The sequence below is a fragment of the Chelonoidis abingdonii genome, chromosome 3 (assembly GCF_003597395.2).
Source record: "Chelonoidis abingdonii isolate Lonesome George chromosome 3, CheloAbing_2.0, whole genome shotgun sequence".
NCBI classification, from domain to species: Eukaryota; Metazoa; Chordata; order Testudines; family Testudinidae; genus Chelonoidis; species Chelonoidis abingdonii.
This window is the reverse complement of record NC_133771.1, coordinates 174066181-174081559: the sequence shown is the minus strand read 5'-3', so window position 1 is coordinate 174081559 and position 15379 is coordinate 174066181. Positions and strand designations below refer to the sequence as shown.

General features: G+C 43.8%; 2 protein-coding genes across 2 annotated transcripts in view; both read left to right on the top strand.

Annotated features, from left to right (window-relative positions):
- The window catches only part of LOC116839302 (FLVCR choline and heme transporter 1), a 92903-nt gene that overhangs the window by 40990 nt on the left and 36534 nt on the right, over positions 1-15379 (top strand). The gene's annotated exons all lie outside the window — the stretch shown is intronic.
- LOC142046526 (choline/ethanolamine transporter FLVCR1-like) overlaps positions 5311-15379 on the top strand; it is an 11162-nt gene continuing 1093 nt past the window's right edge. The window contains exon 1 of the mRNA XM_075063485.1: positions 5311-5358. Within this exon, the coding sequence (XP_074919586.1) occupies positions 5311-5358 (48 nt within the window). The remainder of the gene's footprint in view (positions 5359-15379) is intronic.

The window sequence follows — 15379 nt, the reverse complement described above, 5'->3', positions numbered from 1 at the left end:
ATGCCTGTGGAGTGCAGTGCATCCAGTGGATCTGGCTGTGGACTGGGAAGGAGGCTGAGTGCCAATTGCCCAGCCTCTTGCCACTGACCCAACGTGGTGACCTAGGCAGAGTCACTCATCTGTTTCTGTATCTCATTCCCAATTTGTTAAAATCGGGATTGATGATCTTTACTCTATGGAGACAGTCTGACATATGGAAGCTAAGTGTTTTAACTGAGATAACTGGGCTGACAACCCCCTCCCCCTGATTACCTCACTCTACACCTGTGATCGACAATTTCTGAAACCCCCACTTGCCACCCGCCTCCCGGTTCCTTCTTATGCTCCAAACACCCCTCCAACAAAGGTGGGCAGTGATGCAAGTGACCAGAATGATTAGTGTGGAGGCTGGGCAATCATGTCCAGATAGGGAAGGAGTGGAGGAAGAGGGGGTTACATCCATCAGCTAATGCTGTTCCCCCCTCCCCGCCTTTAGTCAGGAATTGTACAATTCTCTGGCTCTTCACTATCGCTTTTGTCAACTTTTTATAAATAAGCATAGGGCCAGAAACTTGATTTTTAGCTAATATAATTTCAGGGGTTTGTTTTATGAGAGCTATTCTCTGTCCAAATGGATTTGTCTCATGATTGATGTAATAACGACAGACTAGCTCATGCAACGAATGCACGCTTAGCTGTCAACCGATAGGAGATCTTATGCTGTGATTTTATTGTCAATCTGCGTAAGCTCAGCTGAGGCTTTTGATTATCAACATTAGACTCTGCAGTTTGAATGACACTTGAGAATCGTACTTCCCACTGTTGGTCAACTGAAATGCGGAACATCTCACATGAGTTATCACATGACTGAACGTATGCTGGACTTATTCTATAATCTTGGCCTCTAGTGTTACAATGTAAAATTGAAATCACATTACATTAACTACGTGGATCAATTCACACTGACACACCGACAATCTATAATTTAATCAGTTCTAGATAGATCACACGTAGAGTTGCGTGCGTTCAAATTTACACCTGTCTTCAACGAGTTAATGTTTCCATGAAGAGATTGTATTTTGAGCTGTCGCAGGGTTCTAAGGTTTCGAAATGGAAATGAGAGAAGGGAATGATGTAGTTTAAGATGTGAGTTTGCATTGGGGTAAACGTTTTATGAATGACTACTGGTTGAATAGTCATGCTTCTAGCAGCACTCTAGATATCCAACAGGATAGCTCATTGTAAAGTCATCCCACTGTTGAATATCGGGTGTTCGGCTTGTATTTGATGTGAAAGTGTCTGCTGACGCTCAAACAGTAGGAGCAATCTTAAGTGTCGCTTCATCCAGAAATGGCTTATCTGCGAAAAATATAGACGAAGTTGAGAATAGTTATGAAACCAATTCCGGTCTTTAGTATAATATTTGAGTTCAAGGAGGAGCGTAGCAGTACTGAATGTATAAGGTTGCGGCATTCAGTTGCTTCGATAGACTCTTGCGGCAACTGGAACTGGTGCGAGCTAAAATTTCGCCTCGTTTTGGTCTTTGATGATTCAGTTGTTGTGGTGGGATTCTCTTTAATGACTTGGCGCGAAAACAACATTTCAGCAGTAAAATGAGGTTTGTTGAAAAAATTAACACGTTAAAATCTCTAGTACTATTGGTCTGAACAGGAACCTGACATTTAGCTGGAGGCGCTAGTTCATGAGGTAGAGGTTCCCTGTTTTGCTGTCTCAATGAAAATGCCATTGGAATGTGGCCAACTATGAAGCATTGAGGGTGAAAAGAGGTCCTGCTGTGAACATGGTACGCTTGGGAACTGTGTTCAGCTCTTGTCCCCTTCAAAACCTGATCTGTTGTCAAATGTCACTTTCACATGCACTCTGAACCGCAATCTTAAGGCTCTCCTCTCTTTGTCTGAATCAGAGCCCGCCCACAACTGAAGCTCCCAGGTAGTGAACAACATGACATAAAGGAGCAGGATGGATCCCATTCGTGTCGTGCCCCCATCAAAACCACTTTGCCTTGGAGAAAGTGCCCTAGAACATAGAGGGATCTGGGGAACGAGTTCTTGTCTTACATGTCTGGTAGTGACTAGTGTTAATAGAACTTGCCTGACTATGAGGCAATAAAGCAGATATGTAGTATTAGATAACTTTATAATAGGTGTTTACATTCCACTCTATTGTTCCTGATCGGCAATAGCTGCGTGATATGATCAGTAAGGGTGTATCCATGATAAAGTAGACATAGGAAAGATGACTAATAAGAATTGTGCCATTTGTCTTTGTGTTCCACAAGATCTGTCACTACATTCATATTATCGCATTACTGGCCACTTGCCATTCATTGTATAGCTGTGTGCTGTGACCGAATGGCAGAAAATTACTTGGAGAGGGCAGTAGCTGTCACGTGATAAGGAGTACCCTGTACATGATCGCTTGGGATCAGAGCATTGCCATCATGTTCAGTGTCTGGTGTAGTGTGTATAGCAGAAGTGCACAAAAATGGGCTGCTGCATGGAGATTGTCGCATCTGGTGGCCATGGGATGACAGCTAGTGCTGGCTCGGGCTTTAGTGAGGGTAAGCAAAGGCAATGGCTCAGAAGAATCTTAGGAAGGTGAACCGATAGTAACATATTGCAAGTCTCGGAAGTTCACTGTGTGGTTAAGACTAATATTTGGGATATGACCAAGTTAGGAAACTCCTCGTTTGCTAAACAGACTTAACTTAGTTTTGCCTTAACGAACAGGTGTTAGACACTGTTGGTATATTGCTTTGTTGTAAGTGCTGCTTCCCAAAGCATTCTTGAGCACCTGTAAGGGTAGATATGTGTTATCCTGGTTGTTGGGACAGGCTTTCTGACAGAGTGTATAAGATGTGGAGGGGGGTGAGTGTTGTACCAGACCATCATTATTTCCTAGTTTTCAGAGATTTAAGTGATGGTCTCTGTTGCATCTAGAAGGACGACCTCGAGGTAATGTCTCAGTGGCAATCTCAAACTCTGGTAGATTTTATGAACATGGTGAGCGTGATATACAGTGGTAGGCTTGCTTTTCCCTCCACCAGGCAATATAACGGAAATATACTTGTGGTGGGGTCATTGCTTGGAACAGCACCACCATCTTCATCCCAAAGAATTCAAAAGTAACATAATTTGTCCAAGTGTGCAGAACTAAAAATCAGTGCACGCAGCACCTGAATATGAGCCTCCACCTTGGGGATGGGCATGAGAGAGCAATACACCACTATGCACCACTCGCACGCTGGGGTGTTGTAAGCTAGCTCAGCTCATTGTAAACACTTGTTCGGAGGTTAAAGAGCAGTAGTGTAACTTGTTTCACTATCAGCACAGGGCCTGATTCCGATAGGGTGCTGGATCAGGATGTGTCGTGGTGGGGGTAGGGTGGGTGTGTGTGGGCTGGGCAGCCGCCCTGCTTGAGCTAGTGGTTATTCGGGGTATCAGGGTTATAGTCTGGTCGCATGGGTGCGCTCTAGCGCTGTCTCACTATACAAGGGTGATTCGATGCACCGCATGTCAGATTCGGTCTCGTCTGTCTGACATCCCATTTGCAACGCTGAGGCAGATTTTTAGCCAAATGATAGTATAAGTTTGCTGTTTCTTCAAAATCACACTAACTAAACTCGTATACAATCTTCTAGGCTGGTGTCTGAGGGTGATTCCAAAAGCAAGATGGTGAAAAATCAGGATGAGTGTGTGAGGCGTATAAGACAAAGCCTGATAGATTGGACTGCGCTTCAGGACATCTGTGTCACCCTACTATGGGCCTTTAAAAATTAAGAATAAAAAAGCGTAAGTGATAGTGCTGGGAAATCAGGGGGCTTATGATGCCTATGATTAAAATTATGTAATTAAAAGTTTCATTGTGATAAAGCCCTGCGCTGAAAATAATATTCTTTGGTCTGACGTCATTTCATGCTCGTAATAGTAAGTAACTTCCATTTCAGAAGGGGTGTAAAGCGGTGAACCTCTCTAATACTGCCAGCACCTTTGGGACCTTGCTCTGGTACCAATTACCACGGAGGGCAATGCAGAGTCCAGCGGTGTCTCCATGAGGCAGGGAAGAGGGGTCAGGGACTGCAGCACCCCCAACTTTCATCCCGAGTAGGCCCCCACTGGGGCTCCAATGCTGGCCCCAGGCCAAAGCCGCTGGCCCCTCACCCGGATCCAGCTGCTAGCCAGGTTCTCCCACTCCCTCCAGAGCATTGACGCCGGCAACTATTGCATCCCTCTGGAAGTGTCGGGGAGAGGAGGGTCGGTTGTAGGGTGGAGGAAGGGGCAGAATCGGGTAGCTGGTGCGGTAGGAGGATCCGCACCCACTATTTTGCCGTGGGTACTTCCAGTCTGGGGCACCCATGGAGTCGTCCTATGCAGGACCAAGAATGTTGCTGCGACCAGAGAGTGCTGGTTAGAAGTTCAACCCGTATCCTATGTAAAACTGGTGCGAGTCGAATCAAAGGCCCTTGTCTTCGTCTTGCTTGCATGCATAACGAAAAAAAATGAAAGAATGCCCTGCTTTTACGGCATGTTTTGGTTGCTAAGACGAGGTTCTGTACACTCATTCCTGGGTCAAGGGCTGTTCAAAGTTAACTCGGTCAAGTTCACTTGAGGTCATGCTTCCATGATATTTGTGCCCTCAGTGTGGTGTCTCTTCTTCTGTAATCTGGATCTTAACTCTTCTGGAATGTGCTCTCCTCTCGCTTGTAATGCGCACGGAAAGGTTGCTGCTACCCCAGACCTCCTGCAGGTCGACCAGGCCTCTTTGTCTGCGCAGGTCTCTAGTGCGTTGACTTGAGATGTCTCCGAGTCGGCGGGTCACTTTCCTTCCACACATACACATAGACCTGTCAATGGTTCATTCAATCAGACGGACTGTTTTCCTCACTGGCCCTGCGCAATCATCGCCATGGTATCTACGGTGGTGTCTCTTATAAGCAGGACTTCAATAACTCAGTCATGGGTTAGGGGTTGTTATAAAAGTGGATGGGTAGGATTCTGTGGCCTGCCTTGTGCAGGAGGTCAGACTAGATGATCATATTGGTCCCTTCTGACCTATGAGTCTATGAGTCTATGAAAGCCTCCTAACAAGATATATATCTTATCAATAATAATATCTTAACAATATAAAAACACTACACACCTGAGCCTCAGCAGTGCTGTATTTTCTGGGGAGGGGGATCTATATGTGTGATGCCCAAGCCAAATTTCAGTGGTAGAGAGAAAAAACAAAGGAATGTTTGCCCAAGGACTTTGGAACAAGGGGCAGTTGGTGAAGATCCATACTGCCTAGCAACTGACAATTCAACTGGTCATGGTTCCATCACAACTGATGTCTCCCATCTATGCCTTAAATTACCAGGTAGGACCAGCTTTTCTCACTTGTGCATGGCAGCTACAATGAGCCAAATCCTGCAACTCCAATAAAGGCCAATGAATTTCACTACACTGAGGTAGGCAGCATCGGAGTCCATGCATCTTGCATAATCCAGTTTGTGCTCCATGGGGGAATGCACAGCACGAAGGGGTGATGGGGTTAGAAGGTCAGTGAGTACAGATCCAAGAACCACACCCTACCAGCACGGGTAGCTGCTCAAGAGCAATGAGGATGCAGTGATGCTTCTGCTGAGGTTATGTGCGGGTTGTAGGCAACATTCCCCAGCAGGGGTGGCCCTAGATGAGCTGCCAGCAACTGGCTCCTTAGGCAAACCATGCAATCAGCACCACTCACCCCCAAGGGCAGATCTGGGCTGAAGTTTTTGGTAAACTGGGAAACATTTTGCCCCTTTTTTCCTTTTAATGTTTTTTAATTTTTTTTTAAACAGAAGCTTAATTATTCAGTTCGTCCATCCTTCCATCTCTCCAACCAATGTTTCTGAGATCAGATAAAATAGAAACATGAAATTTTCAGAATAGATTTGTACATGACAGCTAGATGATATTTCAGTCTGATTTCAAATAAAAATGCATTACAGTATTAATTATAATTGTTATTATTACAAATCCAAATACATCCATTACGCTATTCTGCTTTAACTGCCATTACCACCACATCCAATATAGAAAGAAATAAGAAAACTCTTCAATGAACTTTAACCTGTATTTACAAAATACTCCGAACAAAAAACACTCTGTGCTCTTAAAACATGACTTTTCTTGCTTTAAGTTTTGAAAATTCAGTCACTAGTTCTTTTAGATGAATTTTCCCAGCTATTTCATGCTCTATTGACATTGTGGCAAGTCCAACAAATCTCTCTTGCACCCATTGTTGAACACAGATATGTTTTTATCAATTTTAACTTTGAGAAGCTATGTTCCCCACTAGCTATGGAAACTGGCAAAGTTAAAAGAATTGAATGGTGTAGAGCTATAAAAATGTTTGGAAAAACTGTGTGTGAGGTTTATTTTCACAAACAACTTCAGTACTTCTTCAGGAGTGGAATGTTTCTTAAGTCATCTTGAAAAAGCCTGAAGCTCACTACACAAATCTGTAGCATCAATGTCTTCTGAATTTTCATTAGTCAATGCTGACTCCAGTTCTATACAAAATTCTCCTATCTCTGTTTTGCTGTTTTTCTTTTGCAATCTGTGGAATCATATAGAAAGCCAAATACTGATTCTAGCTGCTGCATTCTGCTTGTTGGAATTCGAGTGAATAGCAGTATATCAAGGACTGTGAAGTAGAAATTCACTTGGAACCTTTGTTTAGGAGTTTTTGAATGGGTGTGCCTTGTCCTTCATATGAAAACTGTTGTTTCTTTTTGCCGAATGCGAACTGGTTCCAGTTCAAATTCTGTCAGAAAGTCTATTTCTTCAGTAAAGCTCGAGAGAATCTACCAAACCTTTCAAACCCTTTATCACTTCTGAATTCCTCCAGCATATTTTTAGTTTGCTGCAGTTTTTGAATAGCAGAATGTTCAAGTTCTTTTCCTGAAGCTCCTTATTGGTGAGGTTAATCTCTAAAAAGATACCATAAAATGGAGTGAAGTCAAAAATTTGAACTTGGAAAGGACATTTGCAAGAGCTTCTGCATCTGAATGTGCCATATTGCCAGATGATCCAGTAAAGGTAGTATCATCAGAAATTTCAATTAGGGCAGCTTAAATGTTTTTCCAAGTTCATAGTGAAGAGGCTTTCAAGCACCAATGCGACTCTCCCATCTTGTCTGACTAAGCAGTTGACAGTTAGAGAATTCACAGGGCGAGTCAGAATCTCCCAGTGGTGTGTTGAGCTGGAGAAAAACACATAAACACGTTACACAGGTCAAAGAAACTGCTTGCCTCCAAAGAGCATCTAGCAGCATCATTGACAACCAAATTCAGAGAATGTGCACTGCAAAAGAATAAAAAGGCCCTAGGATTGATTTCCATCATTTTTTTTTCTTTGCACATCTTGCCTTTACCCTTCATATTACTTCCCATTATCATAGCCTTGGCCATGTAAGGTTTTCAAACAGATAATGACATTGTTTCAAGCTCTTGTTAGAAATAGTTGAGTGATAGAATGCTCCAGTCATTGCCTTTCAGTGATATGAAACCCCAAAAATGATCCTTTATGAGCACTTCAGCATTATCTTCATCTGCAGACTTTCCATATCACACCAAATTAATGATTCAATGCACATTTTGTTCAACATGACTCACATCCGGCCACGGCAAAAAATGCTGAAATTTTGATACCCACAAGAAACTCTCACTGAAAAGCAATCAGTTTTATGCTCTAATAGTTTGTTGCTGATATTCTTCTTTTTCCTTGGTCACACATAGATTTTCTTCATTGATAGTTTTTTCCGTTTTTTCAATCGTAATTCAAGTTCCTTTCCAATTTAAAACATTCGAAATGTTCTATACTTTCTTTCATGTGAAAGAGAATTGAAGATTGGTTTTTTCCCAGTCCTTCCAACCATTTTCAGTAAGTGATGTACCAATTGCTTGTGATTTCTAAACAATTTGCAGCAAAGCAAAACACAGAGTCCTTCAACACTGAATATTTGTAACAGTTTCGATGAATTTCTTCCCCATTAATGAGTTTCCTCTTGTAATGCTGAGCAGACAATTTTCTTTTATTTCCATCCTTAGGGAAGGGACATTAATGAACTTGTTCGGATCCCTATCTTCCACGAGAACTTGCCGCACATTGTCATCACATCTGGGCCATGAATCTGGGTCCCCATACTGTAACTTGTTTGTAACTTCCTCCTCATCCTTTTTTCCTTCTACATTTACTTCATTTACTTTCAATTTCTGCATGTCTCCTCCTGAAGTGAATAAATTTTGTCCATGCTGTGAGCTGCCTTCATCTAGAAGTAAGTTCCATCTTGACTTTCCAAACTGCTTTTTTTGTGGATGTGTGAGGTACCCTCATCTCGAAGTAATTATACCTTCATCTTGATGTTCCAAACTGCTTCCATGGATGTGAGCTAACCTCCTCTCCAAGTAAAATGCCTTCATCTGGATGCTGTGAACTGAATCTTTATTTGGATTAAAGAGAAGATATTTCAGGAAGGATACCTGTTGTTTTTCTTGGTCCTTTTCCTTCTCAGCCTTTCATTTACGATACTCAGTTCTTGAGGGTTTTCTTTCTCCTCTTTCTGCCATTTGAATATGGTTATGTACTGTGCTCCTGGCTGCAAGCATTATAGCGTTAAGGATGGCTGACACACCACATGGTTGGCGATTTAAACCACATTGCAGCCATCTCAACATGTCTTTTCACTGCTTAAAGGTTCAATGATTAGTAACATATACTCACTTACCTATTAAAACAGTTAGTGACAGTATTTACACAGAAACAAAATGACTTTTCTTGATGTTATAATCCGACATCAGTTGTTTGGAAAGTAATCCCCCTCCTCACGATTACCCTCTTGGAGTGTGACATCATCACTTCCATATTAAGCGTTAACGCTGTTACTTTTCTTTTATTTATTTATTACATGTGAACCAGTTATAACAAAAAGTTCATAATTATATAGCCCGATAATAATGCTAAGGTTTAATAATGCTTAAAGACACTCACATTTTGGATTTATAATGCTGAAAGACATTATTCTTTATTCTTTGGCATCAAGAAACACAATTTTCCACAGTATTCGCTTCATTTTTAACTATCTACCTGCAACGTGTGTTAAAATGACCATTTGACATGTATCAACTCATCATATCTCCACCCTACATGAATTTCTGGCTATGCGACCGTGATGTATATTCGAGTTAGGTGTCACTAGCATTGCTGCTCTTGCTGCTGGCGGATGTGTTTCACTGTGGTTGAGTTATTGCTTATCAAAACTGTGGAGAGGGTCATCTTGATCCTACATTGCAAATTGGAAAAAAATTGCTAAAATATTATTTATTTTTGCAGTAAATAAAAGATTTGACATATTAATAAATTCTTAGAAATGTAGATGAATTATAATTCATATTCCCTCCGTACGCACATGGGAATTGAAGTAATGACATTGTAGTCATTTTATTTGCATTTCTTTCATCTTTTTCATTTTTTTTCATTTTTTTATTTGATTTTTTTCCTCGAATTTGGCGCCCCATTTAACTTGGCATCCTCAGCGACTGCCTAGTTCACCTATATGGATGGGCCATCCCTGTTCCCCAGACTTTTGTCAGTCATCCCCATGCACAGCTCATATAGACCCTGTTTAGACCAGGAAAAAAGGAGTCGTTTTTAAAACATTAGCTAGCATGTTTGAAGTCACACTTTTTAAAATACCACTTAGCATCTAATAGACAGGAATTAACAGCTTTACAAATGTTTAAACGCTGGGTGTTCAATATGAAGATTCTCTCTAGAAACTCTCTTTCCTAGACATGCCCATGGAGGATTCTCTGAAGACCCAGCAGCAGGGACTGGAGCAAACAATGTCTCTAGAACTTTCCATCACAGTTCCAGCAGGATGGCCAGGGCATTCTGTGGCTACATTGTCACTTTTTCTGTGTCACTAGCAGGGCAGACAGCTCTCCCTGTTCAAGAGAATTCTTTGGAAGGTGGAAAAGTTGACTTCTTTCCCCTTTCCTCCTGTGCTCTATCGCCAGCTGTAGGTCAGGAGCCCTGCGACAAGGTTGCTGAAGCATTGTTAGTGATGGATATAAACTGAATATCCAGCCTGTTTACCTTAAGGAGTGAGCTAGAGATCAATATGGGTGGCACTCGATCTGCAAGGAGGCTGCATCACTTTGGGATTTCCATGATGATCTGTGGTTGGTTTAGAGTGACCAGAGAGAAAGTGTGAAAAATCGGGATGGGGGTCGGGGGTAATAGGTCCCATTATAAGAAAAAGCCCCAAATATCGGGACTATCCCTATACAATCTGGACATCTAGTCACCCTAGGTTGGCTTTGCATATTTTTTAAATTTCCCATTTGTTGTCATCGAACTTGTGAACTTTTCCTTATTAAAAATGGCTGCTGTTTCCTACTTGTTCGACTAGGGCTAAAGCCAAAAGGCCCTCAGTCAAAATGGTCACCATTTATCTTTGCATGGGGGAATTGAGGCTGCCCATATTAACGATGGCCACCAACTCCCACTGTTTTCAGTAACAATGAAGCCAGGTTGCACTCAGGGAAGAAGGCAGTGACTGTGTGAGGAGGGGGAAGAGACTGGGATGTTGGCTTGGCAATTACAGATAAATGGGGGACATAGAAAGGAGGGTGTAGGGAAATGAGTGGCAAACAGGGAAAATCTGTAAAAATAGGTAACTGTAAAAGGAGGAAAAGTCTGACGCCTGGAGAATAGAGAGAGCAGGTGTGGGACAGTCCTGTCTGGGAAAATGGGAGGAGAATGTGAATGAAGGCAAAGAGGGAGGTAGGGAAGGGAGACAAGAGAAAGACAAGGGAGAGGAATGGTGAAGGCTGGCCCTACTAAGGTTTAGAGAAGTAAGCAGCATCCTGCTCTGAGCAGCCAACACAGCGGCATGCATGTATGTGTTGTTAAGGTTGTATTTTGAATGTGAAATTATCACATACACTTTGGGGATGGGAAACTTCTTGCTAAAGGCTTTTGAAAATTTTTTTTTTTTCTGAGGGCTTGTCTACACGGTGCATTAGTCCACATAGCTAGAGCCCTGCAAATCTGCAAATAGCCACTTTATATCCCTGGATAGCTGCATCTGCGGATGCATTGTTTACCATCTTTGCTCATAGACTCATAGACTCATAGGTCAGAAGGGACCAATATGATCATCTAGTCTGACCTCCTGCACAAGGCAGGCCACAAAACCCTACCCATACACATTTATAACAACCCCTAACCCATGACTGAGTTATTGAAATCCTCAAAATTATGATCTGAAGACCTCAAGCTGCAGAGAATCCACCAGCAAGCGACCCATGCCCCACGCTGCAGAGGAAGGCGAAAAACCTCCAGGGCCTCCGCCATCGCGCCTTGGGGAAAATTCCTTCCGATCCCAAATTGGCGATCAGCTAAACCCTGAGCATGTGGGGCAAGAACTACCAGCCAGCAGCCAAGAAAGTAATTTCTCTGCAGTAACTCAGTTTCCCATCCATCCAACATCCCCTCACAGACCATGAGCCAGACTTATCTCCCGATAATCCAAAGATCAAAATTGCCCAAATTTTCCACATACCATTGTCAAAAATAGACGCATGCAATAACTAATCCCCTCCATATACTTAGAAAGCAGCAGAGAATCTGTGGCACCTTATAGACTAACAGAGGTTTGGAGCGTGAGCGTTTCGTGGGTGAATACGCGTGAGCTTTCGTGGAGCTGAATACGAAAACCTACGACCGCTACGCCTACCTTCATGCCCTCCAGCTTCCATCCCGGGCACATCCACACGATCATTGGTCTACAGCCAAGCACTGAGTACACCGACTGCTCTAACCCCTCAGACAGAGGACCAAACACCTACAAACAATTCCACCAAAGCATTCTCTAACTACAATACCCGGCACGAGGAAATTAGGAAACAGATTCAACAGACAGCAGACGCTGTACCAGAAGCCTCCCCTACTGCAAGAAACCAAGACAAGAAACCAACAGGACTCCACTGGCCATCCACATACAGCCCCCAGCTAAAACCCCCCAACGCATCATTCAGGATCTAACAACCCATCCTGGACAATGGATCCAACACTTTCACGGGGTCTTGGTGCAGGCCAATCTTGCCCACAGACAACTCCAACGCTGAAACGTCTTCTCAACCAAGCCAACTCACACCGTACCATAGTAACTCTAGCTCAGAACCAATCCATGCCAACAACCTCGATTGCCACTCTGCCCACATAATCTACACCAGCGACACCAATCCTAGGACCAACCAGATCAGCCCATACCATCACTGTTCATTACTCTGCACGTTCCACCAATGTAAATATACGCATCATAGTGCCAGAATCCCCTCTGCGTAATGTAATCGGCCAAACTGGACAGTCACTACTACGGAAAAGGATCAATGGATCACAAATCAGATATCAGGAATGGCAATATACAAAAACCTGAGGAGGACGTCGAACCTCGCCTCGGCAGACTATAGCAGACCTTAAGGTGGCTATCACTGCAGCAAAAAACTTCAGGACCAGACTGCAAAGAGGAAACTGCTGAGCTTCAAGTTCATTGCAAATTGAACCATCAGCTCTGACTAAACAAGACTATGAATGGCTTGTGCCAAATTACAGAACAGTTTCTCTCCCTTGTTTTTCACACCTATACTGCTAGAACGACGGCCTCACCCTCCCTGACTGAATAATCTCGTTATCTCTAGCTTGCTTGCTAGCATAATATATACCTGCCCTGGAAATTTTCACTACCTGCGTTGAGAAGTGGGTATTCACGCCTCCGAAAGCTCACGCTCAAAACCTCTGTTAGTCTATAGTTGCCACAGGATTTCTGCTGCTTTCACAGATCAGACTAACACGGCTACCCCTCTGTGATACTTGACTCCATATACTTATCAAGCTTAGTCTTAAAGCAGAATAAGTCTTTGCCCCCACTACTTCCATCGAGGCCGTTCCAGAATTTTCACTCCCTAATGGTAGACCTTCGGTCTAATTTCAAAGTCTAAACTTCCCTATATCCAGTTTGTACCCATTCGTCCTCGTGCTACGATTGAGTACTAAATAAATAATTCCTCTCCCTCCCTAACGTTTAATCCCCCTGATATAGTTTATATAGGAGCAAGCATATCGCCCACGCCGCAGCCTTCTTTGCCAGGCTAAACAAGCCAAGCTCTTGAGTCCCTTCAATAAGGCAGTTTTCCATTCCTCGGATGCATCCTAGTAAGCCCGTCTCATGAACCTGTTCCAAGTTTGAATTCATCCTTCTTAAACATCGGACACCAAGAATACACACAAATTCCAGGTGGGGTCACACCAGCAGCCGTATAAACCATGGTAACAACCTCTAATAATCCTTGGACGTGAAATACCTCGCCAGCACCGGGTAAAACCGTCATTTGCTTTTTTAAGGCCAATCACAGTTGGCGGCTCAATAGTCATCCTGCTATCAACAATACCCCAAGTCCTCTCCTCTCCGTCGTTACCAAACTGATGCTTCCCCAACGTATATCTAAAATTGCTTATTATTAATCCCTAAAGTGCATGACTTGCCACTTTTCACTATTATGTACCTATTTACTATACTCCCATTGTACAGAGTGTCCAGACTCTGTTCCTAATAGTATCTTCCGGTCTCTCTCCGTGCTTAGCAATACCCCCAGCTCATGTCATCCGCAAACTTTATTAGCACATTCCCCTCTTTGCTGCCGAAGGGTCCAGTAATAAAAAGAGTTAAATAAGATCGGTCCCAAAGACATCCTTGAGGCGACTCCAACTAGTAACCTCCTTCCAGCCTGACAGTTCACCTTCAGTACGTAACCCGTTGGAGATCTCCCCTTTAACAGTTTCCTTATCCACCTTACAACTTTCACATTCATTTCCCCATCTTTTCCAATTTAACTAACAGTTCCCCATGCGGAACCGTGTCAAACGCCTTACTGAAATCGAGGTAAATTAGATCTACCGCATTTCCTTTGTCTAAGTAATCCGTCACCTTCTCAAAGAAGGAAATCAGGTTGGTTTGGCACGATCTACCTTTGCTGATCACTGATCCAAATTTTTGTATCCCTGCAGGGCTCTAACACTGAGATTGAGATAAGGATGCTGGTGCATATAAAAAGTGGAGTGCAGATCGCGGGTCAGATACAAGTTAATTATCTCAGATGCGGATCCAAATTTTTTTTTATCTGTGCAGGGCTCTATGCATAGCTGGGAGGGATATAAATTCTAATGCACACCAATACGTTGTGCACTAACTGATTCATGTGGATCTGCTGGTGCACACTGAAAGTTCTGTGGTGTGCATTAATGTAATCCTGTTTCAAACTATACTACGTTAACATGCAGTAGGGCTCTTTCAGTGCGTGCCAGCAGGGTCCATGTGGGCTAGTACACGGTGGGAGTTTACAACCTAATTAGTGTGGCACCATGTAGATGAGCCCTGACTCATGGTTTTTTGAAAGCTTGGGATTGGTAATACTAGTGTGAGGCAATGAGGCTGTCTCCTCCTGCAGGGAAGGGTGCTGTAAAACAATGGGTGTGGTTCCTTGCTTTTTGACCTCTGGCTCTGCCTCTTGGGGAGATCATCTTGCAAGACTATCCTACGTCTCTCTAGCTGGGCTCTGGCTCAGTGTATAGAAGGAATGCCTTCTCTCATCTTTGGGGCTCTAGTTCCCCAAAGGGAGCAAGAGGGCAGAGGGGTAGACCCTGAACTGGTCTTCCCTGATGGGAGAAGGTTCCTGCAGGGGCAAAAGGCTTGGCTCCTCTCCATCACTACTGCAATCTTCCTAGATGGAGCAGGGAGGCTGAGAAAGCCTGTGGGCTGGACTTTCTTCACTCCTAGTCAGGCAGGATATACACTACAGTTTGAAACAGGATTACATTAATGCACACCAAAGAACTTTCAGTGTGCACCAGCAGGGTCCACATTAAACAGTTAGTGCACAATGGCTACTCTTGCTGATGTGCATCTCCCACCTGCTCCCGAGCATGGGCTCTCCTGGACAGTAGCTCTGCTGGCAGGCAAGTGGGGTTGCACTTTCCCCCATTCCCATCTGGGCTCTGGCTCCCCCAATGCAGAGGGTGTTCAGCAGGGAAAGGCCCTGGCTCCTCTCTCCACATTTTCTGGGCTGTGGCTCCCTCTAGAGAAGTGGTCGTTGGTAGGGGGTGGGGTGGGGTGAGAGGAGCTGGATCCTCTCGCCATCACTTCCATCTTCCCCATGGGGCAGAGACTGAGAGCACGAGGGGAGGGGAGGGGTTCCTTTCTTTGGGGAGTCCTGCTGCTGCCAGGGTAGGGCGGCTGGATCCTCACCCTTGTCCTGTGGGGGGCAGGATCCTACCTCCCTGCCGGGCTCCAG